Genomic DNA, 27,961 nt, shown 5'->3' with positions numbered 1-27,961 from the left:
TCTGCTCCATGCAAGCCCCGTCAGAGGAGCAGCTCGCAAACTACTCCCCCATCACGCCCTGCGCGCTCCCTACCCACCCCGCCCCTTTTTCCCGTGCCGCCTCGAGGCATTCTGGTCGTTGGAGTCCTGGGCTCCGCCGCGTTCTACGAGGGGTTCTCCGGGAGCGGACTTCATCTCCCAGAATGCCACGGGGGCCGCCCTCTCTCGGAGGCCCCGCCCTTCCCGCCGCGGAGCCGAGCGGAGTAAAATGGCTGCCGCAGAGGCCGGGCCCGGACAGTGTCGGCGGCGTCGGCGGCAGCGGCAGCAGCCGCGCCTCCTCCTTTTCTCCTCCTCCTCCTCCTCCTCTGGGGTTGAAGGGGGGCGGGCGGAAAGGCCTAGCTTCCCGGTGGAGCTGGGTAATTATGGCAATGGCTCGGGAGGGGCTGCTGGCCGAAGGGTCTTTCGCGGGGCTGGTGTGCGAGCGCGCGTGTATGTATGTGTGTGCAAAAAAAAAGTGTGTTGTATACATATATTTATTTATTTTATTTGCGCCGGGAGTCTGTTTGTGTGCGGGGGGGAGGCGAATAATAAGTGTACGCAATGCAGGGGCGAGGGCTTTAAAAAAATAATACAGTAATAATAATAATAATAATAATAATAATAATAATAATAATAATGGGGGTGTTCGGTTGTTTTAAAGTAGCGGTGACGGGCGGAGAAGGCCTCGGAGCGCGCCCCTTAAGGACGTGATGTGGGGTCGGGGGGGGGCGGCGGGTTGGTCGGGGGCTGGGCTGGGGTGGGTTCATTTTGGCTTGGAGGCCATTCCCGTAAGCCTTAAAGGAGGGGCAGCTGTCGTGGGGGGGGGGGCGGCCCCGAGAACCGTGCCTTGTCTTGTTTTGGTATTAAAACAGTATTTGGGGGGGGTATTGTGAGGAGATCTGTGGGGAAGCGATGCTTGTGGGGCGGCATCCATCCTGCGCCCACTTAACCTGAGGAGAAGTGCTGCTGGGGTCAGTGGGGCTTGGCGCTCCCCCCCACATCCCCACATATACAGGCAGCGGATAGGGCTTGTTTGCACCCCCTGGGAAAGGGGGAAAGAGGGCATTCAAGGGGGTGTGGGCCTGCTTCTGGGGCTGTACATGGAGGGAAACGGGTGGCAGAGGGGTTTGAGGCATGTGGAAGAAGATGGGTGGGGGGGTTGTTTTAGTATGGCTTAGAGACGGATGGGGGTTCATTTGGGGTTGTTGGTGGCAGTCAAGGTCCTTTCTTGTGTCACTTGGGTAAGGAGGAGCTGCTTTGACCCTGGGAAAGGGAACTGGATAACATCAGTTAGACTAAATAGAATTTATCTCGTCATTCCGGGACAAAATGTTTGGACACCTGACATAGCGTTGTCTACTCTTGAGAGAATCTCTCGAATCGCAGGCAGGGATTTTTTTTCTCTCATTGTCCGTTACTTTTGGACTGGAGTTGCCAGAGGACTGAAGCCTAGGACCTTTTGCACGGAAAACATAGCCTCTTTATCCCTGAGCTGCCAGCAGTTGATGGTCAGGTAAATTCTACAATAGGAGTTGTGGACCTGAGATGCGGCTATGGTTTAAGGGTGCTTTTTGTGGCTGAAGATGGCACAGAAGGCTCGTGGGTTGCCCAAATGTGGTGTCATCAATGGGCTGTGGGATCTTGGTTGGTAAGCTGATGGAACGGCATGTCAGGTGAAATGACAGGAGAATTGTGAGGTTCCAAATGGAAAAATAAGAATGGGAAGGTTTTTCAGTGCCATGTGGTGAGAAGGTGGGTGGCAGAGGATTGATGGAAGGTTTTTAAGGAAATGTTGGATAAGCAATTTAATAGCAATTTTTAGACGTAGAATGTCTGAAGCAGAGGATTGGGCAGATGATCTGAAAGGTTGCTTCTAACACTCTATGCTTAAAACTTTACCTGTCTTTTGGGTCTGTTAGTATTTAGAATCTAGCACAAAATTGTGCAATTTAACCGAATAATTGTTTAGGTAAATAGGGGATTGAGGATTAACAGGTCTTTTTAAGTCTCATTTATCCATACCTACTTAAGACTAGAAAATACGGTTGTACATACCTTCACACACGCCACATATCTAGGATTTGCAGATCTCCCAAAGAAACCAACATTCTACTAGTTTCGAACCTGGATCCTGGTCATTCTACCAAAGTTCTATGTCTTGGGACAGCCTCAACATCTGATGCTGTTCAAGTTCATTCTTATTAGAAAGGAAATTAGAAAGGAAATTATTTAAGACTAGGAATGGTGGGGAAGGCACTAGTGTTCTGAGCTGAGAAGATAAGATAAGGATCAGGGTTTATAAAACTTAGAGAGTCAGCTCTTGTGAAAGAATGGTGCAGCAGAGAAGAATTATTTATGTGTGGGTGGGTGATCTGTGATGATTAGAAAGTGGGGGAATTTACTGGGTGAAAGTCAGACTCAGGGATGGCAAATATGTGGCCTTTCAGATATTGGTGAACTACAGCTCCCATCATCCTTGACCTCTCGCCATGCTGGTTGGGCCTGCGTGAGTTGGAGTCCATCAATAACTGGACGGCCACCCCATTCTTGGTGTAGGTGGAAAGGAACTTAGAATACTTGGCTCCTAACAGGCTAAACGTATAATGACAACTTTATTTTAAAATAAGCAAATGCTTAAATGTATTGAACTATAAATCAGCTAATCAGCGGGGTTCTAGCACATTATCATTGTCGATCTTAAGGACACTGCAATCACTGTATTCGCTTCTCCCACTATCTTCACTTAAGAGCACACTGCTCCACACAAACAAAAGTAATTTTAGATATGCCCGCGTACACTCTTCTTTTAGTATTATGTTTATTACCTATTTGGTTCACAAAACAGGATATGAAACCGAGCTGCTTTCTTGGTGTTGAAGCTGGCTCAGAAAATAACCTGGAACATTTCCCTTCTCAAAGGGAGTGCTGGCAGGAGACTGTGATCTCGCTGTGCAGTAGGAGGCCTTTCCTCTGGCTGAGCCTGACTTAGGTGCTGTCTTACTGATTCAAATATGTAAACCTCAGGTGAGGCAAATGGCTTATATGCTGCCATGGCGTTTTAGCTACTTCCATTGGGCAACAATTAGAAAGGCATAACTGGAACACTGAAATACCGTATTTTTCGCCCTATAGAACGCACTTTTCCCCTCTCGCTCTCCAGGCTTCAGGAGAGCCCCACCGCCAGCCCCACAAGCTCGGGAGACAGCGGGGAGGCAGAACGCCGCCATCCCGCTGTCCCCCAACTTGGTTAGAAGGCTGGGGGGGGGGAGGAGCCTGCTCCTCCCCGTCGCCAGCCCCACAAGCTCGGGAGACAGCGGGGAGGCGGAACGCCGCCATCCCGCTGTCCCCCAACTTGGTTAGAAGGCTGGGGGGGGAGGAGCCTGCTCCTCCCCGTCGCCAGCCCCGCAAACTTGGGGGACAGCGGGGAGGCGCAGCGCGCCATCCTGCTGTCTCCCGACCTGTTTTGGAGGCTGGCGGAGGGCTTCCCCCGCCCCAGCCCCGCATCTGGGGGGGGAAAAATAATTTTTTCCCCTTTATTTCCGCCCCCCCCCCCAAATCTAGGTGCGTCCTATGGGCCGGTGCGTCCTATAGGGCGAAAAATACGGTAGTTTTTACGGAAAGCCAGTTGCTACCTGCTCAATCCCAGCCCCTCTTCCCTTTGTTGCTTAGCTGAATTATGGACAGTGGAGACCTAGATCCCGTGTTGCAGCAGTGGGAGCAGGCAGAGTTTTCTGTGAAAGAAGAAGGGCTCTGGCGGATCAAAACATGGGCTGGCAGCCTTGCAAATCCTGAATTCTCTTGGAGGAGCATGAGGTATTGAGAAGGTGGGATGGGGACTTGTTGCAGACTGGGTGTCCAGATTTCAGAGTTCTATGCAAAGGGACTTTATTTCATCTAGTCTAGTTGTATCTGAAGAGGATAGGTAGGTCAGAAACTGATTGTCAGTCGCTAATGTCTCACTCCGTCAATATCTAGGATTTGCAGCTCCTGCAGACATGGAAGAGGAGGAGAATCGACGCCCCCCAGTAAGGGAGGATCCTGCACGAGGTGGCGAGAAGCCAGCCAATGAACCTCCTCTTGATGCAGATTGGGACCAATCGGGTGCCCTCTGTGCTGGCCAAGCTATCATTCTGGTAATGACTGCTCAGTTTCTCACGGGGTTGTGGGCTGGAGTGATGGGCATAGGCATTGCTTGATATTTATATTTCGAATGAATAGTTCTTGCTGGGAAGCCTGTGGTTCCCAGGTTGAGCACAAATAATAGGTCCATTTTGAGCCATTAGTGGTGGTTTTGCTCAGAGGATTCATTTGTATTTCCGCATTGTGCTGCTTTGTAGATGCAGACGAGTTTACGAAAGCAGGACAGTTAAGTTAACATATGCAAAGTAAGCAGTTGGGTATTTGGAGATTCTCTCCCCTGCTTCTTTCTTACAAAAGTTAGTCCAGTGTATTTTCCAGTTCAACCCCTTTATGAGCATGTAGCAAGTACTGAAATGATGTATTGATTAAAGATGTACATGGCACGTTACTGAAATACACCAAGAAGGGGTTGTGGCAATCTGGAAGAGGTGACACAGTTGGCATTGGACTGAGTGGCTTTCTGCCATTGGATCAGGAATGGGCAGTGAGAAGGACCCCAGCTCCCATCAGCCCTAGCCAGTATGGCCAGTGGTCAAGCATGATGGGAATTGTAGTCCCGACAGTGTATGGAGGGCCCTCCCCTATTCTACACAGTCAACTACAGCCACAGGAATCTGAAAATGAAGTTCGGAGAATGTGGGACTAACATCCTCCTAAAAAGCAAGAGCTCTCACTCAACCTGTTTACACACTTTTTTTGATAGCTGCCAAACAGCCATTTGTTAAAGATACTGGACAAATAGCAAGGCTGGAGATCTTGAATGATGTGTTTTTATTCTGAAAACAAGTTTAATGGACATTGTGAATGGGCTCACTGCAGATAAATGAGAATCATTATCATGCAGAAGCATAATTCATATCATTAACCCCCTTCCTCTACCGTTTTCAAGGTGCTGTATAGGAGTCCCGTCCACAAATTTTTATGACCACAACGTATCTCAGCACAAAATAGTTTCCATGTGAAATAAGTCTGCTGGGCAATAGTAAAGAGAGAGTGGATACTGAAAAACGAGGCAGCCTCACAATGAGAAGGTTCACCCTCCACAGAGAAAGCAGTCTGTTAAGTTGACTCTTGCTTTCATAATATGGAAAGAGTTTCATAGATCTACTTGCATGTATTTGGATACATTGCTAGACTTGCTTAGTTTTTTAACCTAAAAATAAAACTTTTCGTTTACTTTTGTGTCAATTACTAAACATGAAAATTAATATGGGCTGAGATCCAAAAGGACCGTGCACGCACTTGTGTTTTTGGGAGACTTCCTTTCCTATTGTGGCCTCCTCTGTAACCCAAACACCAAATTCCAAAGGGTTGTCATACAATTGCCCGATTCAAATGTAGTGATAAACAATGGTATATGATTATGTGCACAAGCTTTGGGTTTATGCTTTTTCCTCTACACCTCTCTTCACTGGTGCAGACACAAGGAGGAAATTGGAAGCTTATGTGTTTGATTGCGGTTAGCCACAGTTCAGGATTGTGTCTTGAGTGTTAGGTTAAGCTTAAATGTGGCTAGTTAAACAAGGTAGCTTCATAAGATATGAAGCTCGCTTATTTCAACAGATCGTAGTTAATATTAACCCCCGTTTAGTGTCATGTCCAAACCTAAACGGGGGTTATTTGGCATTGAAAGCAGTTCAGTTTCCTCCTGCTGATGTTGTGTGTAGAGTGTGTGTAGAGTGCGATTTGAAGCTTATTGCAGCTCATTCCTGCCATGATAAAACCATGGTTTACTGTGGTATCCACACTAAGCTAATACAGGCAGAGATCATTTTGCATGGGGATTCTGTATAAGCCCGCTCCGCCCTGTTCTCCCCTCTTCTGGTTCCAAAAAGACCTGCATGTCAGGACAATTGAACACGCCTAAAATGGTCACTGCCTGTATACGTATTTCTATCCATATGTGAAGTGTTTTTCTGGTTGCACATGGCTTTTTTGTATTTGTGTCAGTCATTGCTTCCTCCCTAACAGTATCGATCATTAGGCTTTCCTTGCAGAAATATGTTTAGGCTGCTATGTTGTTGGTTTTTTTTAAGTACACATCACTGCCATGTAGAATTTACTTGAAGTAAATATTTTTTCTTTCTTTCCGTCCTACATTTGACTTCAGAAACCATAATTTCTTCATTTTCTTTTCCACCTCTCCCTCACTTGCGCATCGTTGTTCTTTTAACTTCTCTCTTGGTGCTTGCCAGTTGTTCTGTGGAACTGTTTGTTTAGTTCTGCCAGCTGGTGTGGCGTTCCAGAAAGAAAGAAAAATCTGTAGAGGAGCATTAAAAAAAAAAAGGCCTTGCAGATAAGGATACAGAGATTGTAAAACTTGCCAGCCCACACATGTGGCTTCTTGCTTAACCAGCTTTCAGCAAAACAGTCCGCTTAGTCTTAGAGCTTGAAAAATAACGGTTCAGACAACTGTTTTGGGTTTGGAGGGTAGAAGGAGTTGAAAAATAGAGAATAAGATGTAATAAGCAGCTCTTGCCAAAAATGAATAATATTTTTTTTGCCCAGACATTATATGTGCAACCCAATATTGTATATGATTGAAAGGAAGTCTGAACCATTTTCATTGGTGCTTACCCCAGGAAAGTGTGTATAGCAGGGCATTTATATATTATTTTAGTGTCCAAATGGAAACTTGGACAAAGCTCTTGGATGTGTGACATTCACAAAGTAGTATGACCTTTTTAATGAAATTAAATAGTACCAGTAGAACACAGCAGTATATCACACACTAATTCTTAGGTTCTTCACAAGCAGTAGTATTTCTGGAAAACATCTGAACAAAATCTTTCAATATGTAGTGTGATACCTCAATATTTTCTTCTTCGTAAGAATTCTGCTGCGGTTAATCCCCCCCCCAGGGGTCTCACTTTTCTCAGAACAGAAGTTAGTAGAAAAAGAGATTCATTTAAAGCATTAGGGCTCTACATACAAAATGTAGTAGACTATTAATATTTACATTAGTATTAGGGTAATAATATAAAATTTATAAAATAATGTGTGGGTTAGGGTATTTTTCATATATATCCATATAATGCTCTCCCTCCCCCCCCCCTACACAATTTTGTGGCTTTTTTTTTTTAATCACTTAAATGCTTTATAGTTGAAAATTCTTCGATAAAATATCACTTTTTTAAAAAGCATCAGGGCTTCACTTTTTGGAAGACTTGCTTGCAGACATGTTTAAGTTCATGTAGTTAGATTTTTATCCTCTGTGCACTTACTTGGAAATAAGCCTCATCTTGAAACTTGGTGAGATTTCCTATTTTATCAGCCACCCATTGTGCATTTAATACGCTTAATTGATAATTCTAAAAGAAACGTCCTAGGGACAGGGAAGTCTGGAACCAACATGCATTCGGGAAGCATCTTTTGCAGTCAAATGCTCTGCCACTGAGCTATACCCCTCGGGAAGCATCTTTTGAAGCCTTTCCTCCTAAGAGATAAAGAGCAAACATTAGAAGATGCTTGGCCTTGGGGCATGCAGAAGAATGTAGCTGGAAGGGAAAAAACAGCCTACAGCTGCAAACTTGCACAACTAATTAAGCTGAGACCCGGATCTTGGATCATTGGATAGGCACAAGATAAATGAGGCAGGTGACCGTGACAACCAAGCAGAAGGCTTCGGGTTCAAACTTCAAGGTATTGGCTCAGTCTTGGGTGCTGAAAGCACATCTGAGTGCAGAGAAGACCACATGCAATGGATTTTGGTTAATTTTTAAAAGTCCTGGCTACAAAGCTACAAAGGAGAAATTCTGGATCAACGCTGGCTCCTTAGGGGTGGTTTCTACTTGCCCCACATTTGTGGCAATTTGCAGGTCTGGTTTTAATAAAAATCATCCATCTCCGTCAGGTTCAATTTTTGGGTTAGGTTTTTATTATATTATAATGTATATAAAACAGAGAACAGGGATAACTATGGGCAAAAATTAAAAGACAAAAAACAAAATTATAGAATAGGCACTTGAAAGTCCAAGTGAAGACAATCAATGTTATCAGATCATCACGTATAATTCCAGATTTGCCAGGCTTGTGACCTGTTGTCTTGAAAATGGTGGTTTCATTGTATATGTCATAAAGAAATGTCAAATCGTATAAAAACTGAATGTTGTAGTCCTTGTCAAAATCTACAGCTATGTGTAGTTTTCTCTATTATAGCTATATTCGAGAGCTAGTGATACCAAGCATCCAATGTAATTCCATTGAATTGCAGTTACTATTCTTACTGCCAAGATCATATATATAAATCATTTTTAAACAATATATTTACATTGGTGTCATCAAAAATACTCAGTAACATGAATTCTGGACAACGAAAGATTTATTTTTGACAACCTGCACTGTTTCTAGCGAATCGTTCTTTTTTAATGATGAGCCATTCATCACTCAATGTGTATATTTAACAACATCCTTAATGTGAGCTTTATGTCCAGTATCGTAGTCTAATAGCTTGCTTGTTATCATTGTTCTGACATTTCTTAAAGTGGCGCTCAGGCTGGAAACAAGATCTCCAAAGTTCTTGGGCAGTTTTTGTTTTATTTTGCAAGGTTCTCATGTATAAGATTTCTGCCTTGGTTTCAGCCTTTGAGTCTTGCCCCATTGATTGTCCCTGTGCAAACCCATCCAATGACCGCCATGAAAGCTGGCCGGTCACTTTCAGTTGGGCTTCTGGGAGTTGCAGTACTGGATGTTTCTCAGCAAGAGCTAAGGTGTGGTTTTTTTTGTCCTTGCAGAAAGCTTTGCAGCAAGCTGTGGGCAGCGGCCTGCCGGGCGAACTGCAAGATCCAGCCAGTGAGAAAGGTAACTCAAAATCAAGAGACAAACCAAGGAGTGAAGGGACCGATGGGTTCGTTGGTTGGATTAGTTGCACTTTCAACAATAGGCGCCTCTGCTGTGAACATCACAATTCAACATGAACATAGCAGATCTCAGACCAGGCTTGAGGGATGTGGGCTTTTTGTGGGGAGTAGTAGTGGAGAATGAGAAGTTGCCTTTTACCAAGTTGCATCAGTTGCCCATTTACCTCAGTGTTGTCTGCTCTGATTGGTAGAGTTTCAGATAAGGGTCCCTCCCAGCCCTACCTGGAGACGCCAGGGATTGAACCTAGGGACTTCCAGCATCCAACAGGTGTATTCTTCCACTGAGCTATTCACATTCGCCTTAAGTTGAAGCCACATGTTTCCTTTATTTATTTAAAAAAAAAAGTCTATCCACAAGGTGCCTAATGTTCACCAATAAAAAACCTGAACTAAATTATAGGTGCTTAATGCGCCTAACAACAACAACAACAACAACAACAACAACAACAACAACAACAGCAACAACGTATTATTTTTACTCCACCCATCTGGCTGGGTTTTCCCAGCCACTCTGGGCAGCTCCCAACAGAGTATTAAAAACACGATAAAACATCAAACATTAAAAACTTCCCTAAACAGGGCTGCCTTCAGATGTCTTCTAAAAATCAGATAGTTGTTTATTTCCTTGACATCTGGTGGGAGGGCGTTCCACAGGGAGGGAGCCACTGCTGAGAAGGCCCTCTGCCTGGTTCGCTGTAACCTCACTTCTCGCAATGAGGGAACCGCCAGAAGGCCCTCGGCGTTGGACCTGTGTCTGGGCTGAACAATGGGGGTGGAGACGCTCCTTCAGGTATACAGGACCGAGGCCATTTAGGGATTTAAAGGTCAGCACCAACACTTTGAATTGTGCTCAGAAACATGCTAGGAGCCAATGTAGGTCTTCATCATGCAGCCGATCCCTGGTTCAGTCCCCGGCATCTTCAGGTAGAAACACTGCCAGTTAAAAGACAGTACTGAGCTAGATGGGCCAATGGTTTGCCTCTGTCAGAGCAATGATGGCCAAACTTGGCCCTCCAGCTGTTTTGGGACTACAACTCCCATCATCCCTGACGACTGGTCCTGTTAGCTAGGGATGATGGGAGTTGTAGTACCAAAAGAGCTGGAGGGCCAAGTTTGGCCATCATTGCTCTGACAGAGGCAAATCATTGGCCCATCTAGCTCAGTACTGTCTTTTAACTGGCAGTGTTTCTACCTGAAGTTTGGCCACCACTGGTCTAGAGGAAGTTTCATGTGATCTTAGTAGTCCTTGTTAATGCTTTTCACTAAATGCTCAAAGTCCTCCTCATACCAACCTTTACTGATTTATCTCAGGCTACCCAGCAAGTTCTAGGGATACGGGTGGCGCTGTGGGTTAAACCACAGAGCCTAGGGCTTGCCGATCAGAAGGTTGGCGGTTCGAATCCCCACGACAGGGTGAGCTCCCATTGCTCGGTCCCTGCTCCTGCCAACCTAGCAGTTCGAAAGCACGTCAAAGTGCAAGTAGATAAATAGGTACCACTCCAGCGGGAAGGTAAATGGTGTTTCCGTGCGCTGCTCTGGTTCACCAGAAGTGGCTTAGTCATGCTGGCCACATGACCCGGAAGCTGTACGCTGGCTCCCTTGGCCAATAAAGCGAGATGAGCGCCGCAACCCCAGAGTCTGTCACGACTGGACCTAATGGTCAGGGGTCCCTTTACCTTTACTTTACCCAGCAAGTTCATGACCGAGCTAAGATCTAAGGATTCCCAGTGCATGACTCCTTAGTACTGAGGTAGAAGTTTGATTGTGGCCTACAGGTGAGCCACTATCCCATTTCTGGTGGATCTCGTGGACAGGATCTTGATTTGATCTAGCAAGGCGTTTAATGTGCTCATAAGCAAAGAGTGCATCCTCTTAAGATTTGTGGTCGTTCACTATTTGTGATAAGCAGTCTGGGGTATGGACTCTTTCTTAAATGAGAATTTGCAAAGCGAAAGAATGAAGTCATCCCGTCTTTGAGCTGTGTAATGGCAGACTTCAGCTACCTGTATAGTTCATGTGCAGGTGCTTTTAGGAGCACTAGATCCCTGCAAAGCAGGCATGTCATACCTTTCTAGTGGGTTCCTTCTTGCTGTCATTGCATCTCTTTTTTTTTCAGATGCTGAATGCAAGCACACAAGCCGGAGGAAATGGTGCAAGAGCTCCAGATCCGAAGGACTCGGAGGTACCTGGCTGGGAACTGGGGACCCTGCACTGGCCTGCGATAGGAATGCCACAATGGGTGAGGTATGTTGGCAGTTTCATATTGTAAAAGCTGCATCCCTATTATAACGTGTTAACATTGGGAAGCTTGCATGTTCCGTTGCAGATCTGTGCAAGGGCCAAACAGTGTGACTGCTGGAGATTCCTAATGCACTGGGGTCAACTACACATGGGTTTGGTCTTAAAGGTAAAGGTAAAGGGACCCCTGACCATTAGGTCCAGTCGCGGATGACTCTGGGGTTGTGCGCTCATCTCGCTTTACTGGCTGAGGGAGGCGACGTTTGTCCGCAGACAGCTTCCGGGTCATGTGGCCAGCATGACTAAGCCGCTTCTGGTGAACCAGAGCAGTGCACGGAAATGCCATTTACCTTCCCGCCGGAGCGGTACCTATTTATCTACTTGCACTTTGATGTGCTTTCGAACTGCTAGGTGGGCAGGAGCTGGGACCGAGCAACGGGAGCTCACCCCGTCGCAGGGATTTGAACTGCCAACCTTCTAATCAGCAAGCCCTAGGCTCTGTGGTTTAACCCACAGCGCCACCCGTCCCAGGTTTGGTCTTACAGGGCAAATAAATTCTGCTGAATAGTGTGCTCATCTTCTGTCTTCGGTGATGGGGCCTGCTGAGGGCCTGAAGGGCCCCACCCTTGCCTCTTTCCACCTGGCTTGGGGCAGGGCCTGACAGGCTCTTAAGGACTGCTGCTTAGCACCGAGGGCTCCTCTTTTAAATTGTTTTTAATTTTTATCTGTGTTGTTTTAAATGAGACCATCTTGGCTGTGAGCGCTGGATGACCTGCCCCCTGCCTTACTGGCCCGTTCCCATCTGGCCTGGGAGAGTGGAGTGCTGACTGACTCCAGCTACAAAAGCTGAAGCTGTTGAACAGATTTTTGGGCTGGAGTATTGTTTACGGGGGGTGTGTGTGTGTTGAGAGAGCTGTTGCTGTTATTGATATTATTATTGTACTGTATCTTTAGTTTTAGATCTTACGATTTATCTGGAAATTGTTTCCATTAGGTTGTGTACTTTTTGATGTGTTTTACTTGTTGTTTATGACTTCTGTTATGTTTGTAATTATGTAAATCGTGTCATGTTGTAATCCGCCTTGAGCATAGTTTCAGCTGTGGAAAGGCAGCATATGAATACTGTAAGATGATGATGATGATGATTCATCTGTGAACAGTTGTGGGTTTTCTTTTGTGAATGTGGGCCTGTCATGGTGGTTTTTCCCCAGCATTCTTTAGAGGAGAAATTGAAGGTCTTGGCCTGTGTGTTGACGCCAACTTTTGTCTCCTTCTGGGCTCTTCTAATTACCATCATCATCCTCATTATCCAAGAATACAGTGGTACCTCGGGTTACATATGCTTCAGGTTACATATGCTTCAGGTTACACACTCCACTAACCCAGAAATAGTAAAAACAAAACAAATTCCTTCCAGTAGCACCTTAAAGACCAACTAAGTCAGTTCTTGGTATGAGCTTTCGTGTGCATGCACACTTCTTCAGATACACTGAAACAGAAGTTTCCAGACCCTTCTATATAGTGAGAAGGTGGGGAGGGGTATTACTCAGAAGGGTGGTGGGAATGGGTGATTGGTAGATAGCTGTGATGAGCCTGCCAATCACCCATTCCCACCACCCTTCTGAGTAATACCCCTCCCCACCTTCTCACTATATAGAAGGGTCTGGAAACTTCTGTTTCAGTGTATCTGAAGAAGTGTGCATGCACACGAAAGCTCATACCAAGAACTGACTTAGTTGGTCTTTAAGGTGCTACTGGAAGGAATTTGTTTTGTTTTTACTATGGCAGACCAACACGGCTACCTATCTGTAACCAGAAATAGTACTTCAGGTTAAGAACTTTGCTTCAGGATAAGAACAGAAATTGGGCTCCGGCGGCGCGGCAGCAGCAGGAGGCCCCATTAGCTAACGTGGTGCTTCAGGTTAAGAACGGACCTCCGGAATGAATTAAGTACTTAACCTGAGGTACCACTGTACAAAAAAACTAAAAAATACAAAATTCTGTTAAAAAGAGAAAATATTACAAAGTGAGAATATGATTTGACTACAAAGTACATATAGTTGTTAAACTCAGTTCATTTTGATTTCATAGAACTGTATTGAGTTGGAAGGGACCCTGAGGGTCAACTAGTCCAACCCTCTGCAATCTAGTAATATGGCAGATGTCCCATACAGGGATCAAACCTGCAACCTTGGTGTTAACAGCCCCATGTTCAGTTACGATTGTTATATTTGGTAAATTGGTACTTTAACTGGAGACAAGACACACACAATTCCTGTTAATTTACTCTTTATCATATAATTCATACCATTCAAAAGGACATAAAATATGTGGATGATAAGTAACATTATTCATTTTCAAAGTAGACCCATTAGGTCAGTGAACTTAAACAACTTGCATCCACTGTTTTTTTAACAATATAAGTCTGCTCTGAAAATGACTTTGTTGGCTATCACCCCATGACAGTTCCCAGCATTGCCTGATTCTTCCTTAGCATATATAACCAGAGGGTCCCAGTTACTCAGCACTTGTTTATTTTCCTATTCCTTCCTCCAGGTCCTTGAGGCTCCTTCTTCTGGTGTGGTGCCTGACTTGGCTGGAGTCTGTGACTACCTGGAGTGGACTTACCATTTGCCGCAGGGAGTAGAGAGCTCCGTAGGATCTCAGGCAGTTTAGTAAGTGGGACTCCTATAGGGCAACCATCTCCATCTCAGGGAGGACAAGTGCCCATTCTTGTGGCTGCAGTCTAGAGCTTCACAGTAAAAGCTCTGAAATTTCTACTATTCAGTAGAAGTTCTGTAAAACATCGGAGCTGCACAGCTGGCAGGATAACGGTAATAACGAGGCTTTTAGGAACATAAGCCTGTTGGCAAATTTAATTCAGAAGTGCGCCAAGCAGTAAAATGCACGTATCAAAGTATCCTTTTTAGGAATTTGGGAATTAAATCTGAGTGCAGTTTTGCAGAAGGAGGGGAAATTGCAGAAGCCAAATGGCTTTGTAGCAGAAAAGGGGCTCTCATGAGCTACTGCCCTGGCAAATAGAATAGTATTGACTGCTACTTCTGTGCAGTCCCCTGTGGAAAGGGAGCTCAGCTAAGGGGGAGAAGCTGCTGGATCATGACCCAGGTCCCCTCAAGGATTTAGACACTGTCAAGCAGAGCTTAGGGATCACAGTGGACCAGAGGGAACGAGACAAATTTCTAAGGTACGTGGGATTGAAATGCCTTGAATTATGCCTGCAAGTCAGTGGAGTTTAGTGCAGACCACAATAATGCTTCCCTTATTTCTGATCATTGCCCATGCTGGCAGGAAGTGGAGTCCAATATCTAGGGGGCAACAGGTTGGGAAAAGGCTGGCTTAGAATGCCACGCTGGAAATTGGGATCTCTGGGTCGCCGGTGCGGGATCCGTTTCCTAATTCTGTTTTTTGTCTCTTTCAACAGCGGGGATGAAGATATGGAAGAAGTGGAGCTGGTGGCTGAGGTGCGGCTGGGGGATGTGGGTGCCTTGTCTGGCATCTTGAGAAGAAATCTGTCTTGGAGGATGCAGAAGTCTGGTGGGTGTCTGCACATATGCGAGAAAAAATGAGACAGATGAGGAAAGGGATGCAGGCGTGACTCTCTAGGATGGAAACTACATTCTATGGTAAACCATAGAGAGGGGTTCAGGCAGGATGTATTAACAAGATCCAGGGTGGCAGTGCCATTCAGCAAGTTCCGTGTCTTGCACATCCAGAGCCTGCCATCTTATACGTAGCAGGGAGACATGGGCTGCCGTACTTGGCGCTAGGGTAGTAAAACAGTTTCTTTTCAGTGTTGGGTCTCTTCCCCCAGCCCGTTCATAATTGTGTATGTGCTGACAGATGATCCTCTTTTTCAAGTGCTCCAGCCCAGTTTCTCTTAGGCGCAGGACCCACAAAGATACTCGTTTTTCAGGAGACCCCCCCACCTCCGCTGCTCAATCCTGCCCCCATATGATCTGCTGGCAGTCCCCTGCAATAGCACCTCTCCCTTTCTGCCAAGCTTGAGCCCAGATATGGTGAGGATAAATCCTGCAGTTGGTGGAAACAGGTCTCTGTAGCTTGAGATTTGGACTGAGACTCTGAAGTTGCTGGCTACAGCTTTAGGCAGCTCCAGGGCTGGATGCCTCTACTGGCTAATGGAGTACTGTATGCTATCGGAGGCTTATACCCAGTTGATAGCAGCAGAATTGGAAATATCGGAACCCTGACTCCTGTGAAGCACCAGTTGTGGAATGTGATAAAATTCCCGTCGTCTTCCAAATTTGAGTGCACGCCTAACCATTTCCATTTTTGCTCCCTGCAGCCTGCCTTGGATTATCTGCACCTTGCTGGAGAGGAAGCAACGCCTGTCCCCTTGGCCACCGTTCCCTTTCAGAGCAGCCTTATCCTCTGGACTCACACAGAACTCTGCCTGTAATGGACCTGGCTCCTTGGACTTCTCTTTTAGCCAGGAGCCAAGTTTCGCAGTCCCCTAAAGCAGACAGGACTTCTCCTTCACCTTGCTTGGGCATGACTCTGGGTACTGGCATGGGGGTATCCAGCGGGGGGCAGCAGCGCCCGCAGAGCGCCGCCAGCCGGGAATCTGAATCCCAGCAGCGTTCCCAGCCACCTCCCGCCAACTCCTTGGACAAGGCCGATTCCAGCACCTCTTCTTCATCATCCTGCTCTTCGTCGTCGTCATCAATCTCCTGCCACCAGGGCCTGCCGGGCGAAGGTGGCGGCGACTCTTCAAACCCCTGCCCCCCAATGCGCTCCCCGGACTTAGATATTTATGATCCCTTCCACCCGACCGATGAGGATAACCTCAATGGTGATTTTGCCTTTGGCGACTCTCCCCACAAAGAGGCAGAGGGTGGGCGGCATGACCAGAAGTACGACCCCTTTGACCCCACGGGCTCTAACCCCAGTTCCTCCATCAGCACCCCTTCGCACGAGGAGGATGACGAAGATGAGGACGACGATGAAGACGACAACGACCAACACCCTCCGGACATGTCCCACAGCATCAGTCGCATCTCAGAAACATTGGCTGGGATCTACGACGAAAACAGCCTGAGCCAAGATTTCCCCAGCTCGGACAAAGGGCAGGAAGATTCTGAGCCAGAGGTGGAAGCTGGCAGGGATTACGAAACGGAGGCAGCCTGCTCTGCTGAGCTTCCCGAGGGCAAAGAACCCCCGGGTGCCGATTCCACTCTGCCTGAGGAGCTTCCTTCAGAGCAGGTGGAAGCTAAAGCCCCTGAGCCACGCCGCCGGGTCTTTGTGGTAGACTTGGCCCCTAAAGGACGCTTGGATGCTGAAACCAAGCCGCAGCTGGAAGGGAAAGTGTCCCTGGAGGTGGTGACTGTTGGAAACGCCAAGCTGAGGAGTGGCGAGAAGACATCCAAAGGAGGTGGGCATCATCGGGCCGGACGCCGGTCATCCATGGAGTGGGACGGGAGTGGTGGCGGCGACTCGGAAATTGAGGAAGGCGAGATTGTCCAGCCAGAGGATGAGCGCTATAGCCCCATTCGACTTTTCCGGAGCAGGTGCCGGCCTGCCGAACAGCGCACCCTGCGGGTGGTCGAAGGAGACGACTTCCTGTCGCTGCACGCCGACTCAGATGACGAGGGAGCCCTACAGATCGACTTCAGCGAGAGCCAGCCTGACCCCCGTTGGAAGGGCGTGGACTTGAGGAGAAAGATTCTGACCCAGCGACGAGAACGCTATCATCGGGCCCCCTCGCCCCTGCCTCCGCCACCGCCACCTCCGCCAGCCCCCAAGCGCCCTGCCTCCAAGTCTCACTCCGGATCGAGCTCCGGCTCCTGCAAGAAATCGAAAAGGGAGCGCAAAAGGTCTCGCGAGCGCAAGGCCTCGAAAACCAAGGAGGCCTACGTGTCCCCATGGAACCCCAAGAAGAAATCCAAATCGCGCTCGAAATCCAAGGAGCGCCGGCATTCGCACCACAGGGCTTCACGGTCCCGCTCACATCACCGAGCCTCCCGGTCCTGGTCGCCGTCGATCAGCACCAGCTTGTCTGCAGTTGGCTCCTCCCATACCTCTGCCGAGCGGCGCAAGAGCAGGAGATCAAAGTCGAAGGAGAAGCGCCGTGGCCGGCGCTCTCGGTCGCGCAGCAGCAGCCGTGCCCATCGCAGCAGGCACAAAGAGAAACATCGGGGGGATGGTGGCAGGAAGAAGAAGAAACGCTCCCGGTCTCACTCGCGGGAGAAGCACCCTTCCCATCGGTTGTCCAAGGACAAGGAACGGGAGGTGCACCTGCAGGAGGAGCCCAAGTCTGAGAAGGTCCTGATGGAACGCCGTAGAGATGCACGGACTGTGGTGCCCCCATCGATCCAGGACCTCAACGACAATGACCTCTTCACCATCAAGAGGACCATCACGGTCAACCAGCAGGAGAAAATGGAAGGGCTCTTGGAGACGCCGGAGAGAGCTAAGCGGGAAGTCCTTTACGATTCCGAAGGGCTGAGCTTCGATGCTTGCTTCTCGGACCGCGAGCCCGCGGAGGAATCTAAATCGGGCGGGGGGCGGCTAGCGGCCAAGGAGGACGTGGTCCCGTCCCGCAAGGACAAGCGGCCGGAGGAGGACATCAAGCAGAAGGTTCCTAAGGAGAAAGAGCGCAAGAGGGCCTACCTGGAGGAGCGGCCTGGTGCCCGCGATAAGTACAAAAAAAAGTTGAAGGAGGGACCGCCCTGTTCCGAACAGCAGGAGTTGCCCAAAGTGGAGAAAAAGGCCCGGCCGGATCGGGACAAGACTGGGAAAAAGATCAAAGCTGGAAGCCACAAGGAAAGTGGCAAGTTGGGCTCAGGCCGGAAGGTGAAGCTCCAGTCCAAGGTGGCTGTTTTGATCCGCGAAGGGGTCAGCAGCACCACGTCGGTCAAGGAGGTGGGTTCCATCGGTGTGAAGTTCAGCCGCGACAAGGAGAGCCGCTCTCCTTTCCTCAAGTCGGAGGAGAAGGTGCTGATGGTTGGTGCCTCGGCAGCCGGCCAAGGAGAGATGGCCGACGTCAAGGAGCCAGGGTTCAAACCCAAGAAAGTCAAAGGGCTGAAGGCCAAGATGGGCGTGAAGAAGCTGAAGGGCATCAAGCCCAAGGGTGCCTCCGAGCCCAAGAAGAAGAAGAAGCTCAAGGTGAAGACTGGGCTGAAGAAATCCAAAGCCGACAGCTGCAGTCAAGGCGCGAGCAGCCCCTTGAGGGTCAAGGAGGAGCCCTCGTGGTCTGGTTCGGAGAAATCGGAGGTCACCGCCAAACCACCCAGCCCGCAGCCCTTGGCTCCAGGCCAGGAGCTCACGCCCGACTCCCAGACGGTGGACAGCAGCTGCAAGACGCCCGATGTCTCCTTCCTTCCTGAGGAGCCCCCCGTCGAGCCTCCCAGGGTGCCAGCAGACGAGCCGGAAGCCGACAGCTTGTCCGAGACCAAAGAGGAACAGCCGCTGCAGCCACCTCCTCACCCACCTCGCAGCTTGCCCCAGCCACCGGCCCCCATGTCATGGAACCTGCAGGGTGGGGTAGACTGCACCAGTGGCGTGTTGGCATGTAGGTATTGGGATGGGGCCAGGGAAGGGAGGAGGGAGTGCTTTTGTGGAGCCCTGCTCATTGGTCTTTATTAACGCATTGCTACATTGCTTAATACTAAAACAGTTTCCAAGCAGGTTACAAAAATAACTTGCGTTTGTGTATGTGTGTGTGTGTACACACACACACACACACACACACACACACACACACACACACACACAGAGTGAAACTGAAAAACTAAAGCAAAGCTAAAACACAACACAATGCAAAACAACAAAATCCTAATGAAGCAGAAACATATCAACACATTTTGAAAATGTCTCGAGGGCCAGGTATCCCTTCCCTCTTCTCCCTTTTACCAAAGCACAGCCATTGGTGGTTGTAGTATGAATCTGAATATGGCTGCAGACCCCTGCAATGCTTGCATGCCATAATGGCATTGATTTTTTTCCTTGATGGATCTTTGCCTTATGGAAGCTGTTCCCGTCCTTGCCTAGAAGGTAGAGCCTCCTTTGTGTCCCCATACAATTGGAAGAGATCTCAGAGTCCACCTCTTCCGCCACTCTGCTCAACGCACGATGCAAGTGCATCATCCCTGGCAGGTGCCCACCAAGAGCTGCTTAAATGCCTCCACTAAAGGAGGGTTTGCCGCCTCCCAAGGCAAGCCTTTTCCCATTTTGGACCGCTATCAGCATAACGTCTAGCTGATAGCTGCTTCCCTCCCAATTCTCACCTGTTGGTTCTGATCCTCTGGAGCGACCAAGGGCCTAAGTCTGCTCTGTTTACTGCATGACAGACCTCCAGATATCCAAAGACTGCTGCGTCTTGAAGGATTAAACCAGTGTTAAGTCCAGGTCGCCACAAAACTTCACTGTCCACGCACAAAATATTGAATGCAGCCACAGTCTTCACAACCTTTTTGTTATGTTTCTTGGGGCTGTCGATAAAAGCCTGAAATTCTGCACTGCTCATCCAGTGAAGGGTAAAAATTCAGAGGACTGGGGCGGTGGTATGAAGTGTTTCTCTTCAGCCATAACTTGTGCGACCAAAAGTTCCCAAGTCATTAAAAATCTGAACTTTACCAGCATGAGAAATCACATAAGGAAAGTACATGCTTCTGAGTGTATGTCATTTTGCCCTAAAGGCACCTGGAACTTGTGCCTTCCCAGCTCTGCTAACAGTTGGAGCCAAGGAGCACAGCCCTTTTCATAGATCTGCTTTCATTTTTCAGTGCATCTGTGTTTTTAAACTCTGCAGAGCAGTGTAAAAGCCTTAACTATAGGTGTTGTAGGAGATCCGCATATTTTAAAGAGCACCTAGGGGTGGGATTGAATTTGGGCAGTGATAGGATGTTTAACCCCATCTCAGTTACAAGTTTATTTCTCCCCTCACCCCGGTGCTGTTTTTCCATGCTGAGTGGGCAGAGAGGGGAGAGAGAATGGAATTATAGAACAGACCACCCCCCTCTTTGATAAGGGAAAACCCAGGACTTGAGCGCCTGTATATCGGGTGAGGAGTCCGCCTGCACTCCCTTCTCCACCCCCACCCCATGCCTGTTTGGGAAACCGTTTCTGAGCCTCTTGTTTCTTAACCTAGTGACTGCCCTGCTTTTCAAGATGGAAGAGGCCAACCTTGCAAGCAGGGCAAAAGCACAGGAGCTTATTCAAGCAACCAATCAGGTACGGAGCAGGTTTGAAATGGTTAAAACCGCTGTTGCAATTCATTTTCATTGTGTAGAGAACGGAGATTGGTCTACCCAAAAATCACAGGGTGTTGGCACTCAGGTTACAGTCATAACTAGCATTTTCAGTACAAAAACCTTAAATTCAGCCAAGAGATCTGGCTGCAGCAACTGTTATTTCTGGGAATGCGTGTGAAACTCCTTTCTAGCCATAATGTGGGAGGGGAGGGCAGGAGGTGGAAGGTTGTGGTGCTGACTTGATAACACAAACGGGACGAAGTTCAAACCTCTTGGAAGGCAAGACAAAGATGACCATTGCATACTTAAGGGTTGTGTCAAAGCCCAGAGCACTGTGTACTCTCACGAAAGCAAGGTGTGCTGTCTAGCACAGAAGCTGGCACTTGTGAGAGTTGCAGCTCTTCCTTTTAAAAATAAAATAATAATAATTATTATTATGAGATTCCTGGTTCTCATAGTAGCAGGGACAAGCTTAGATGTATATGGGTGTTTTCTGGTAAAGGACTTGCATACAGTGAGGGCTTTATCTTCCCCAGCGCGAAGAGATGGGAGCTTCATCTCCCCCAGGACAACAACTGGTTCTCCATCTCCCAAGCTGGCTGCCATGTCCTTCCTGGCCTCCCTCTGCCCCTCTACTCTTTGATAGACTAGTTCCCAAATTTAATGCGAACCTGCTTTTTAAAAAAGCAACAAAAAAAGCATGGTATATGCAAAATGAGATGATGTGAATATATCACCTATTTGAATAAACAAGCATTACTCTACAGAGACTCTAGCCCTGTAACCACTTACCTGGAAACAAACCCCAGCAAGCAAAGTTGGGTTTGCTTTCAGAATATACTTGGGCGATTGGGTTGTAAATTCTGTCCAATCTCAGAATGTGTTGTTTGGGGTTCCCCCCCACCCGGCATCAGTGACAACTAGATCTTCCTCTCATAATCATGTGGTGTTTCAGAGTTGTACAGCTGTTACACCACATTCAGCAGCCGGTTTCTCTTCCTCCAAATCAAGTCTGGTCATTTTCTCTTTTTCTTGAATTGAAAGCCATCCAAAGACACTGAGGAAGTCGTATTGCTTTGAAAGTTCTGCTCGAGTGGTGATGCCGGTGTTTAGCTGTCATTGTAGGACCCATTGAATGCGTCTCCAATGCCCAGTTTGGGCTGAGAGGACAAATCAGCTTTGGGGAGGTTGTGTTTGTGGCTGTAGCAGGGGCAAGGCTAGTGGAGGGAATCTGGCAATGCAGATTCCCTGTGTAAAGGGTGTTGGGTTTATTTCACTAAGAGTGAGGCACACATGGTCCTAGGCCCAATTTCATGAGGTTGGGGTGAGCCTCAAGGGGAAAGAAAGAAGGCAATAGAGGAAAATGGTGGTAGGAGGAGGCAAAATGAATAGGAAGAGAAGGGAACGCCCTCTGCAACCAACACATTCAGACCTCTGGCAAGTGTGAGCTGGCCCCACACACTTTGGCTTGGGTGCCTGACACATTGCCCCCAAACAAATGCAGCCCTTAGCAAAAGAGAGGTTCCTCAGGCCTTGTGTAACTATTCCCTCAACTGCCACCGGTAGGTGTAGCTTCCTCTAAGCTCTTACAGGGAGCATCAGCCCTGCTTACTGATTTTGCAGTGTGCAGTTGCACCCAATTGGGGTATCTTTTAGGGAAGGGTGATTGACAGGTCGCCCTGTCCCATCCACAGCCAGGTATACCCATCTAGTTACCTGATTGCTTCTGGGTGGCATCCCAGCATCGAGCTCTTGAGTTTGGAGAAATGGAAGGCCAATGGCATGCCGTCTTAACAATTTCCTCCTCCCTTCCCCTGCCAGATCCTGACCCACACCAAGCCCGCTGCCTCCTTGGGCCCCCCTCAGCCTCCAGCACCACCGGCCCACCCGCCTGCCTCGCACTTGGCTGTACCGCCCGTCTCCTACCTGCTCCAGAGCTCCCTGCCTCTCGGAGGCTGTGGCTCCACCCCCACCACTCCCACTGGAGTCTTGCCTGGGACGTTGAGCCAGGCTTCGTCAGGCCCTCCCTCGGCGGCCATATTTGCCTCTTCCTCTGGCACCGATCTGGGGAGCACCAGCTCTGAAGGGCGCGGAGACAGCGACAAGGTAAGAGCTGGGGTTGTTTTTGGAACGAAGCAGCTGGTGCTTTAAGGCAAGCCTTCCCCAGCCTAGTGCCCTCCAGAAGCTGCTGGGCTCCAGCTCCCATCAGCCCTAACTACCATTGTCCATGCCAGCTGGGTTTGTGTCATGGACTGGCTGGACACAGAAGAAGGATGGGATGTACCAGCTGGGGAACCCCCAAGGGAAGAAGGCTCAGAGCCCAGGGAGTGGTGGTGCCACGCCAGTGAGCAGCCAGAGGGAGAAGACAGGGAAGAGGAGGGTTCAGAAGCTGAAGGGGTAACGGTTTAGTGAGCAGGGAGAGTCTGTGACAGAAAGAAGTCCAGAAACAGGAGAGGAGGGAGGGCAGAGATTAGTCAGACTGGTGAAGAAGACAGGGTGTCTCCCTCTCCTGCTTGGCAAGCTCCCCTGCCCCTGGTCTCCCAGGAGAGGCAAAAAGTGGGAGGAGCAAAGGCAGGCGCATTGGTGTAGTCTCAGATTGGGAAGGACCTTGGAGAGGAGGAGACTTAGGCAGCTGTGGGAATGTGCAGGTTTCTTCAGTCTCCAAAACTGCCTCCTGGGGTAAGCCCTACCAGAGATGAGTTGCTGTGCTAATTAGGCCCGATACTCCTGTGCAGCTCCTGTTTTGCTAAAAGTTAACTCTGAGTGATTTCTTGCTGGCCAACTTACTTACAGAATGTCGGAAGTTTGAGAGTCCTGAAACATCAGGAGGGCCACAGGCTCCTCGCTTCTGCGCCAAGCAGCACAGATTGAGGCCAGTTGCCCAGCACTAAAATCAGCAGGCACGCTGGTGGCGCTGTGGGTTAAGCCACAGAGCCTAGGACTTGCCAATCAGAAGATGGGTGGTTCGAATCCCCACGATGGGGTGAGCTCCCGTTGCTCGGTCCCTGCTCCTGCCAACCTAGCAGTTTGAAAGCACGTCAGAGTGCAAGTAGATAAATAGGTACCATTCCGGTGGGAAGGTAAACGGCGTTTCCGTGCGCTGCTCTGGTTTGCCAGAAGCGGCTTAGTCATGCTGGCCACATGACCCGGAAGCTGTACGCCGGCTCCCTCAGCCAATAAAGCGAGATGAGCACCGCAACCCCAGAGTCGGCCATGACTGGACCTAATGGTCAGGGGTCCCTTTAGCTAACATCACCAGGGATGTGAGAATCTGCCTTAGACCAAGTCAGACCATTGGCTCATCTCGTTCAGGATTGGCAGCAGAGATCTCTCCCAGCCTTACCTGGAGGTGACAGGGGTTGAACCCCGGGACCTTCTGCATGCATTGAAAGCAGATGCTGCACCACTGAGCTAAAGCCCTCTCCTAGATATTCAGCAGTGGACCATGGTCCATAATCCTGATATTGGGACAGGTGCTTTGACCCCCTCCATAGATGGTTTAAAGCACCTGTCCTGGGGGAAGAGAAAGAATGTTCTTACAGAGGTATCTATTTTGGCTAATGAACCGTTGCTTGCAAGCAACAGAGGAGCAGGGCTTGATCAGCCCACTCTCACACCTATGCCATGCCATCGACATACCTTAAAGATAAAGGGACCCCTGACCATTAGGTCCAGTCGTGGCCGACTCTGGGGTTGCAGCGCTCATCTCACTTTATTGGCCGAGGGAGCCGGCGTACAGCTTCCGGGTCATGTGGCCAGCATGACTAAACCGCTTCTGGCGAACCAGAGCAGAGCACGGAAACGGCGTTTACCTTCCCGCTGGAGTGGGACCTATTTATCTACTTGCACTTTGACGTGCTTTCAAACTGCTAGGTTGGCAGGAGCAGGGACCGAGCAACGGGAGCTCACCCCGTTGCGAGGATTCGAACCGCCGACCTTCTGATCGGCAAGCCCTAGGCTCTGGTTTAACCCACAGCGCCACCCGCGTCCCACTCAACATACCTTAGAACTAGCTTTACTTCACCTTGCGCCCCCCCTCCCCGGCTTCAGCTGACTCTCCTGCCTCTGTTCCACTGCAGTACCTGAAAAAGCTCCACACACAGGAACGGGCAGTGGAGGAAGTGAAGCTGGCCATCAAGCCCTATTACCAGAAGAAGGAGATCACCAAGGAAGAATACAAGGACATCCTGCGTAAAGCCGTCCACAAGGTGAAAGAGGCTCCTGGGGTCACGCGGGAGACTTGGATGTGGGGAGGCCCACGGCGAGAGGGGGAAAGGTATTGACTCTTTGTTTTGTCCTCCTCCAATTCTCTTCCAGATCTGCCACAGCAAGAGTGGCGAAATCAACCCCGTCAAAGTGAACAACCTCGTGAAGGCGTACGTCCAGCGATACAAGTACTTTCGAAAACACGGGCGCAAGATGGATGAGGAGCCAGGCCCCCCCAAGGAGATAGCGGGGCTGGACAAGTCTGGCTTGCCCATGCCCCCGCTCTGATTTACCCCCCTCTTGACCACCGGGGGGGGGGGAATAAAAAAGAATGGCCCTTCTTTATGCAAATAGGCTTGGCTGGGCCCCCCCTCCCCCAGCTCCCTTTCCTGTGTGTGGGGCGTGTGGAAGGGAGGGGTTGGGGCGACCCGCTTTGTTTGGGGAAGGGTGGCATTTGGAGAGTGCGGTTCTTCTGCATCTGCTACCTGCCCCTCAACACTCAACAGTTTTAGCCACAAAGCGACTTGTGTTTTACCCTGTAAATACAGATGAGAGGATGGGAAACTAATTTTTAGTTTCATCACTCTCCAGACCCCACCACCCCCATGATAAAATGGGTGGATGTTATTCCCTCCACCCCACCCACCTTAGTTTTTACTCATTTAGCATGTTTTTAATTTGACGGTTTTATTCTCGCCCTCCCTCCCTCCCGTCAGGAGTCATGAAAGAGCAGTACTGTGGCCGGCCTGTAGATGGCAGCTTCCTGCCACACTGGGCGGGTAGCACATCCCTCATCCTCCCCCCAGTTGTAAGTTCGTCTGCCATACTCTTCCCCACCCCCACCCCTTTCTCTTCATAAAACTGCATTTAGCCATCTAAACCGAGCTCTGTCTCTGTGGTCCTTTAGTGAGGGTGTGTGCGTGTCTCTGTACTTTTTTTGGGGGGGTGCACTCCCCCAGAACACAGATGGATCACATTTGTTGCTACAACTACCTTGTGCAAGAACTGCTTTGGTTTTTTTATTCTTTAAAGGGTGCTTGAGGCATCGGGCAAAATCTTGCTTTACAGATGGCAACCCTCTCCCTGCCCTATTCTGAGGGGCAACTGCATCTCTGCACCCCTATATAAGCAGTCATGTTAGAGGAGGTCTAGCAGTCTGGATCAGCTCTTCAGCCTTTTTTTCTTCTTCTGGAGTTCCCATTTTCTGAATTCTTCCTCCAGGGCCGAATGTTGATTCTTTGGGCTCATCCCTATCTCACAACTACCCATGAAATCAATATGACACATTGCCTAGGGCTGGGGCGATGCCAGCTTTTCAACATTGTGATGCAACGCCAGCCAAACATCATAATACAGTGATACACCACAGTATTGCAAAGCGGAGGAAGGAACGAGCTGTATTGGCCACATCCCTGCGGTGAAACTGCTGCCTCTCCCGCTGAGGGAGCTTCACCCCAGCGCCTTGTGGGGCTGCGGCCGTCGCAGCTTATTCTTCCGCATGGCGGAGGAGCTCAGGAATGGCAGAGGTTTCACCTGCGATATACTGCTGGGTGAAAGCACCGTCGCGGTCTGGCCCTGAGCGATGTATCAATGCATCACCCAGGCCTAGTGTTGCCTGGTACTTAGTTGAACCCGATCACATTGTATAGTAATGGGGGCTGTGGCCCTCCAGTTGTTGCTGGACTCCAAATTCCATCCGTCCCTGCCGGCATGGTCAGGGATGGGAGGTGTCTGGCAAATTCTGGAGGGCCACAGCTTCGCTTTCTCCTTCCCCTTGCTGTAGTTGGTCGACTGTACCCTTTTGGTCACTGATGTTGCCATCCCCTGAGGATGCCCAGTCAGGTTGCCCAAGAAACACCTGAGAGGTGGGGTAATACAGGGGTAGCCAATGTAGTAGAGGTATTGGGAGAACTAAAGTTCCCAATATCCCCTACCAATGTGACAAATGGCTGAGGGTGAAGAGAGTAAGTAGGAGAGCACTACATTGGCTATCCCTGGAGGAAGTGTATAAACCAGGGTTTCCCAAACCAGGGTCTCCAGCTGTTTTTTGGACTACAATTCCCATCACCACTGACCATTGGTCCTGCTAGCTAGGGATGATGGGAGTTGTAGTATATACAACCACTGGTGGATCAGACTGCTGCTGAAAAGGGGTGGGAGGAGAATGTAAGGAAGAAACTTGCGAGGTACTGCGCGGAGAAGGAAGTCTACGTAACAGTCCTTCTGAGAATCCAGTATAATCCAGTATAACATTGCTAAAGGAGCCTTCTAAACAACCCCCACAAACAGCTGCTGGCAAACAAAATTCTCATTTTGAAGAAGGTGGGGCAGTTTTCTAAGATTATGTTGCTGCTGCTGCTGTTACTTTGACTTCCTGCCCCAGGCTATGCATTGGAAAAGTTGAGAGTAAGAATGGGGCGGCAGCCTTGAGCCCAGAGAACCTGAGTTAATTTCCTCAGCGAGGTTCTTGCCCAAAGGGCTGCAGGAGCAGCCGTGTTGGTAGGGTGGATGCTTCAGCTAACCCTGCAGGGGCTGACACCAATTAGTGGGAAAGGTGCTATGGTAAGAGAGCAAAAATGGGAAATGTTGTCAGGGACAGATGGGGACTTTGTCTGAACTCACACCCCTTGGGCACTCGGGACTCCAGCTCAGATTAGCTACAGCACCATCTCTGTAAGAGCGCAACACAAATGTTTGGGGCATTTCAGTTTAGGTAAAAACGTAATCAGCTGGGGGTGAAGAAACCTAATAGAGGCTTACTGCATCAAGCATATTGCAGAGAAAGCAGGTTGAAGTTTTTCTCCCCCACGAAATAGTCAAAGGATTGGTCATCCAGTGAAACGAACTGGCAGGTTGTTTCAGAGCAGATGAGAGAAAGTGCCACACAGTGTATAATGATTCATGGGATTCGCTGCCACAAGATGAGACAGCTGCTGGCTTAGGTGGCTTTAAAAGGGGGATTAGAAGGATCAGTCTGTCAATGGTAACTGATTGTGATGGCTGCGTGGCGTTTCCAGGTTCAGAGGCAAGATAGTTCCTTCCCAGTACTAGTTGCTGGACCTCTGATCCGATCCTGCAGGGCTTTTCTTGTATTGAATCCTTCCAACTCTTTGCTGCTCTTGCCTTCAAAATCATGGCAGGTTAGGGGTTGAAATGGTGTGTACATAGTCTTCTGAGTCTTATTTATGAAGTGCCTAAAATTACTATGTACTGCGCATTTTAGAAAAATCATTCTCTGCTTCGCAGGGTCACGCTTTGAAATCTAACCAG

At 48.9% G+C, this 27,961-nt stretch overlaps 1 protein-coding gene across 2 annotated transcripts; it reads left to right on the top strand.

Annotated features, from left to right (window-relative positions):
- Positions 1-232: 232 nt before the first annotated feature.
- SCAF1 (SR-related CTD associated factor 1) lies at positions 233-25,571 on the top strand. 2 transcript variants are annotated; one of them, XM_081837592.1, is made up of 11 exons: positions 233-395; positions 3,994-4,151; positions 8,892-8,958; positions 11,134-11,261; positions 13,812-13,930; positions 14,698-14,810; positions 15,580-18,804; positions 20,383-20,465; positions 22,307-22,591; positions 24,565-24,693; positions 24,803-25,571. In XM_081837592.1, exons 1-11 carry the CDS (start codon positions 248-250, stop codon positions 24,977-24,979), a joined length of 4,632 nt encoding a protein of 1,543 aa, XP_081693718.1. In that variant the 5' UTR covers positions 233-247; the 3' UTR covers positions 24,980-25,571. The 2 variants fall into 2 exon arrangements, with proteins under 2 accessions (XP_081693718.1, XP_081693719.1); XM_081837593.1 differs by lacking the exon at positions 233-395 and adding an exon at positions 451-472.
- The last annotated feature ends 2,390 nt before the right edge of the window (positions 25,572-27,961 follow it).

This window comes from Podarcis erhardii (genome assembly GCF_964252035.2).
Source record: "Podarcis erhardii genome assembly, chromosome: 13".
NCBI lineage: Eukaryota > Metazoa > Chordata > Lepidosauria > Squamata > Lacertidae > Podarcis > Podarcis erhardii.
The sequence above is the reverse complement of the archived record's forward strand: the minus strand, read 5'-3'. Positions and strand labels throughout refer to the sequence as shown.

Coding starts and splice junctions, on each gene's coding strand:
- SCAF1 (XM_081837592.1), top strand. CDS start 248: ATGGCTGCCGCAGAGGCCGGGCCCGGACAGTGTCGGCGGCGTCGGCGG. Junction 8,959..11,133: donor AGATCCAGCCAGTGAGAAAG/GTAACTCAAAAT, acceptor TTTTTTTTTCAG/ATGCTGAATGCAAGCACACA. Junction 13,931..14,697: donor GTAGGATCTCAGGCAGTTTA/GTAAGTGGGACT, acceptor CTCTTTCAACAG/CGGGGATGAAGATATGGAAG.